This window comes from Abrus precatorius, unplaced genomic scaffold (genome assembly GCF_003935025.1).
Source record: "Abrus precatorius isolate BTA unplaced genomic scaffold, Abrus_2018 Scaffold3, whole genome shotgun sequence".
NCBI classification, from domain to species: Eukaryota; Viridiplantae; Streptophyta; class Magnoliopsida; order Fabales; family Fabaceae; genus Abrus; species Abrus precatorius.
Window position 1 is genome coordinate 35,971,886 of NW_020874373.1, and position 6,558 is coordinate 35,978,443.

The 6,558-nt window shown below is 30.8% G+C and overlaps 1 protein-coding gene across 1 annotated transcript; it reads right to left on the reverse strand.

Moving 5' to 3' along the window:
- Window positions 1–2,187: 2,187 nt before the first annotated feature.
- LOC113863730 lies at window positions 2,188–3,384 on the reverse strand. Its single transcript, XM_027497408.1, has one exon. The coding sequence runs from the start codon at window positions 3,243–3,245 to the stop codon at window positions 2,481–2,483; it is 765 nt and encodes a 254-aa protein (XP_027353209.1). The 5' UTR covers window positions 3,246–3,384; the 3' UTR covers window positions 2,188–2,480.
- Window positions 3,385–6,558: the final 3,174 nt, after the last annotated feature.

The following is a 6,558-nucleotide window of genomic DNA, read 5'->3' on the forward strand; positions in this document are numbered from 1 at the left end:
ATGTAAGAGAATCATTTCCATCGTCACTTTTTTTTTTCTGTGTTTTTACCACTGCCCTTATTTTTTTAGCCATTGTAATGTTTCAACAACTTACATCATCATTTAATATCTTCTGTAGTTTGCAAGAAAGTTTGTGCAATTGACTTGCATTTCTGTGTTTTACTTTTCCTTTTCTTTCCTTTTTTTGACAATGGACTGTGTGATTAAAATCTGATATGACTTGTACCCTACACTATTAGGAAATAATTCAGAAGTTTGAAAAACATGAGCACATAATAGTTTCATTATGTACATACACGAATTCAGATTCTATAAATACATGAATTTTATAAAGTTGTTAAATAAAAATATAAAATTATTATATTAATTGTGCATATTATACTTAAAATAAAATTATTTATGTAAAATACTAATTATATAAAAATGGTTAAAAATAAAACTCTAAATAACAAAATTGTAAATTTTTTTAGAGATAACATAGAAATTAATTAAGCCTTAAAATTATTTATTATATGGATGCAATAAAAATTAATATCAAACATAATTTTGAATATATGGATGGAAGAATCATAGAGTATGCAACTGTGTAGACGATCCTCCACTTTGATGGACTATTATGATCTGAAGTGACTTGTGAATGAATGTACCAATTTGATTGAAACCAGAGGGGTGAGTTAACTTTTGAACCAAACTTTCTGTACCAAAGATCCACGTCAAGCAAGTTGTCCTTTGTCTAAAGGATCAAAATAATGGCCATTCACATCTTCCCCCTTTGTCCATTTTTCTTGGTTGGTTATGCCACTGAATTCTTCTTTCAACTTTTTTATCATCTATGAACACCTTGTCTTGGCATTTCCTACTTATGGCTCAACAAAATGAATTTGATAGAGACAGCACGGTAACAACTTGAGTATGAGTGACAACTGAATAGATAAAAATTGACTCTTCCACTAATCCCATGTACAATTAGATAATTTATGTGGGACATTTTACTCTATGCAAATCACATCCAATCTATGCTGATTATTGAGATATTATCTCTGCCAATACTCAACAATGCCCCTTTCAATCTTTTAGTTTATTCTAATTTTTTTCCTTAAAAGGAAACAAGAGGAAAGCTTATCTCTAATAGTATGTTTAAATTTATATTTAATTAAATATATGTTTATCCTTATTTTATGAACTAATACAAATCAAGTTGAAATTTTAATAAACCATATTAGTATTTTCAATTATACACTCATCTAAGGCGAAGATTTCTTGCAATGTTTGTTTTGTTGGTTCCTTCAAGTTCAAGGTAGGACTTTTTCTAGATTGGAGTATTCCCTTTTCCTAGGAAGCTTGCGATTGTTGCTTTATTTTTAACAAGGAAAGTTTTTCAATTTTGATATTTGAAGCCAGTCAAAAACCATCCAATAGGGAATTAGTCATGTTAAACTTTTCAAAGGCAAGCTTTAATGAGAATGGTAATGCAATGTTACATGTTAGACCAAAGTTCGATTTCTTACTAAACTTTATCCCAGATTGCCTAGTTCTACAATGAGCAGGAATTCACATAAAAAGACTCAGAATAGGGCAACGTTGAATTTCATTTTTTGTAATCACATTCATGGTGTAAAAGGGTCTTCTACTTTAGCAGAAAGCATGCCCACTAAGATTACAGCTACAAGTTTTATAACCCATTTTGGATGTTATATTCTTCAGAGAGGATATAGCGGTCACCGTTCAAGGAAAACAATAGAGGAAAGTGCCTCATTAGAACTTTTCAAAACTATTGCATCTTTATTAGGCATAATTTAGTGATTTAGAAATGATATATGGCTTATATAAATTGTCAAATACTCTTGAAATTAGTGTTAACGAATGGGCTAGACCGTAACAACTTTGCAGAGTACCAATTAATATAACCATATTGATCTATTGTGCTTAAGTGTTGTTCATACACATGGTACTTTGGTTCTGCCTGTTGAAGAAGTTCAAAAAATGAGTCAGAAAGAGTTATTAATTATTATTACTATTAATAATCAATCCATGCAATTGCAACAAGAACAACCGAAAGCAGAAGAGAAACGTGCAAGCTCTTCTCACATACAATTGTACTATCAATTTCTCCATTTAGCCTTTTACTCGCACGAAGAGTAAAAGAGATGAAAAGAGTAACCCCAAAGAGACACTAATCAAAATCAATGTATTTACACATAGTCCAAAGAGCAAAAGCAGAGGAACAAAAAAAAGAAGCAAGGGACAGCCATGAAAACAACAGTTACCTGTCATTTTGTGCCCCCAAAACATGTGTTTGCATTATATCATTCTTGCCCATCATCTTCACACATATCTCTTTGCATCACTTCGTCTTCTTGATGCAAACCATTCACCTTTAAAAACTTTAATCTATACTCATTTATCTAATTTCACATGGTAAACCCAAAAAGTACATTGAAATAGAAGATAGACCCCACTGATTTGCTAGTAAACTAAGACTACTTCTTCTTGCTCTTGTCTCTATTGTTGAAGATTGAAGCCAAACCAAATAGGTTTGCAGGAGGAACATTGAGGACAGGATTGACTCTAACACTGTTACCATAAGATCCATGACTCTTATTCAATGGAGGCTTCTGATAACTGTTTGGCACAAGGTGATGAGTGACCCTTGTGGTGGAATGTTTGTGTGAATTTGGCTTAATGTTAGGACCCTCCTTTGACATTGGATTCCTCTTAACACTTGGAGTTGTTGATGATCCAGTTGAATTGCTTCTTGATAGAAGTGGCAAAGGGCAGAAGCTCCTTCCATAACCACTTCCACAACTGCTACTTCTCTTGAAGCTCCAAAAAGACTTGGAACTTTGCTTCTCATACACTATATCATTCAAATACTTGCTCTCTTTGGAGGTCTCTTTCTTCAAGCTTTTACTAGTAGATGAGTTTTCACCAACAGCATATGGAGGAGGCAATGCAGTGTGTGGAGCTAATTGACCAGTTTGCTTCAAAGGTGTATTTTTTCTCTTGATCTCAGTGGGAAGGATCCTCCCATGTGAGAAAAGCTCGTCTGCTGAAGATGATTCAAGCTCAAAGCTTTCACTTACCCGAAAATCAAAATCAATGCCTGAATTTAAACCAGAAGAGTTTGATCTAAAAGGAAGCTGCTCCACAGGTATTACATCAGAATGGGAAAAGTCGTGAGAGAATGAAATTCTTGGACTCACAGAAGAAACCCCACAATTTTCTGAGCAAAGTTCAATTGCCATTTCATCCAAGCTTTGAGGAATCACACAGCCCCAGAATCCTTAAAACAGCAAAATAAAAATTAACAGAAATCACTATGAAATGGGATTTGAAAAGAGAGAGAGAGAGAGAGAGAGAGGGTTTAAATGGGCCAAAAGTAAGCAGGGTAGTCAATTTGATTGATTCAAACCTAACAAAGAATGCAGCAATAAAAGAAGCATCTAAGTCCAAAATAAAAAGAATAGCATAAAGAAGGTATGAATTATTAAAGGCAACAAGATATCAAGGTTGCAACTTTATTCAGTGGTCCAAAGTGGACAAAAGGGGATCAGAAAGGGTGTGAGAAAAGGATATTGCTTCTGGGTATGTTTGAAATAATCAAAGGAGTGAAAATTTGGAAATGAAAAAGGTGACTTTGTTGATGAAGAGGCCAAGAAGGAGAGAGTGATGAAAGGACGTGCAGAGAGTGTTGTGAGCTAAGTACCTAAAAGCCGGCTTGGGTTAGGATTGGTTGCATCTTTCAAGTCGTTAACCCCTTCATAATAATAACATCAAATTAACTGCCAAACCAACTCCAATATTAAATTATGCAATATATGCATAGCCATAGGTATAACTCGCCGCAGGTACAACCAAAATAAAACCAAAAGATAATTGTTTTAAATATCACTAAAAATGAATATTTTTAATATATCTAAAATAAAAATTAATAATATATAATGTCATTGTTCAAATATCTAAACTCAACCCAAAATGATGCCAAAGAATTAGCTTGTACCCCAATTGCTAGTCATTGATGGAGTGGACTCTCCTATTATTATATTATTATTATGCACCCAAATACATTTTTTATTCAATGCACAATTTTAGTGACTCCTCAATGCTTGTAAGAGCAAAACAAAAATAATCCAAATAGTGTCGTTGTTAATACACTTATATCATTATTTATCAATCTTATTGTTATATTCTAAAATAAATTCATTTTTATTGTAAATAATAAAAAATTAAGTAAGTGATAAAATATGTCCTGTCTGAAGATTGGAATATGGATCGAAAATGGAGATCCCTTTTATCAATCTTTTTTTATATATACATAAATTTTGTTAATGAATTCAAGACATATACTTCAAAAAATTTCTTTCCACTCATGTTAACATACTTTGATAAGGATATCGTTGTTTAGCATCTTAATTTTAATTAAAATTTTATAATTTTAATGAATTTCTAAATATGTAAAATTTATGCAATATATATGTTGTTGAGAATGAAATCAAACTTGTATGTTTTTATTTATATCATGTTAAGTTAGTTTTTTATATATATAATTATGATTTGAATGTTATAACAACCCAAAAAATGACTTTTGCTAAATATTTTAGTTATTTATACAGTTATTAAGAACAATTCAAAAATAATAAGTAGCAATTAATGATGTTATAAACATGGTAAATAAAACTTAAAATTCCAAAATGCTGTGCTTTTACTAATACGACATCGTTACACGACAGGGGAACATGCCATTATGTTTCTGTAACAGCGGCGAGGTAATGTAAACGCTATTGTTCACTGCCTCTCTCTACTTTTTTGAATTACCTAGTACAACTATAAATTTGGAAAGTGTTTTATCTTTAAATTTTAAAATAATAAATTTATTTTTTAATATTTGCCTCTTTTTATGGCTTATAGATAAAAATAAAATAAAATAAAAAATAAAAAGACAATATTCTGTTCACCAAAGTCATTGACAAGTGCTTTTCCATGGATTAATTTATTCTAGGACGTGGGAATTTGACATTCTAGAAGTAATATCTTTTCCTTTTCTTCTAAGAATCTCCTTAATTATGGTTTAGCATCTGATGTTTGCATAACAATTTTGATCATTAGTTGTTGATTTTGACTGTTACATGATTAGTTCAGCCACACAATATTCTTTTTCTGAATAAATTATTTATTTTAACTATATTGTCACTGATTCGTATAGCCATTAGTTAGCTAAGCTAACTAAGGGTTATAATCTTTTACTTAATCATGTTACTCATTGACATATTATTTTTTCATATTATTTAGTGCACAATACTTTTACACTAATTGATCATGATTAGATCATTGATTAACCAAGTACATAAATTAATTACCCAGTTATGACCAGTTAATAAAAACCCAAATATACTAGCAATCCATTTATGAATTTATACCCCTTCGGCCCCTTCTTGTGGGCAAGTACTTTGGTTATATTTGTTCAGTCCATCTTTTCGATTGCATTTTTGGGTGAGTCTTGCTTTTTTCTTTTTCTTTTTTCTACTTTAGATTATGATTATTTTATTTTATACAAGGTGGATTCACTTTAATATTACAAATGATAACTTCCACTGCAAATATGCACTCAACTATTTTATCACCAAATCCAATTAAGTCTAAGTAATTAGTGTTTAATGATATTAATTGTTCTAATAAGCTCATTAGTTTGGTTGTCAAGGCTATATTATAATTATATGGTAGATTTTTCAGATATTCACAATAACTCCTCTGTTTGTGGGGTGCCACACGCCAATAGCCCCTTCACCACTTGCATGCCAAAAAATCTTCTAGCATCTGATCTATAATAGAAAGTTAGATTGGATGATTTTGTTTTCTATTAATGATCTGTCGTTGGCGCATTCTTTTGGTTGTGTTTGACATTGTAATTTGTGAATAAATAGACAGCAAACCAACTGTAACATGCCATGAACAATAGAAATTGACTATGAAACAACTATAATCGACTAATAATCTATACCAAAATAAATTTCTAGCTGCCATTTGGAGAATCTTCCAAATCCAATGGATACAACTACATAGACAACTTCTAATAAGATTTGTTGGGCCAATAACAGACAAAGTAAAATGAATAGGTCTTATATTATATTTTGTTTTCTATGGTTATAATATATTTTGTTTTCTAACAGTTGTATTTGAAAAAGTGATTTCAAACTTATTAACTTATTTTTCTTTTTCTTTTTCTGGTTGCTACGAATGTCCTACTTTTTAATAACAAAGTGTAAAGTGATGAAAAACCATTATTTTAAATTAATGACAAAAACAAACTGCCAATTTAATGAAAAATTATGGTGAGAATTAAATACTCTTATCACGGTCATGCAATGCAAGTTAAGATTAACCAGCTGGTGAGTTGCAAGTGTTTGGATTTATTTAAATTATATAAAATGATCATCTTTTTAGTTAGTTAAAAAAGCTAAAAGAACATTTTTTTTCAAATAAAACTAATTCAATCATGCACTTAATATCAATTATCCATCATTACCCCATCATTAGTATCATCAGCTAATTATAAACATG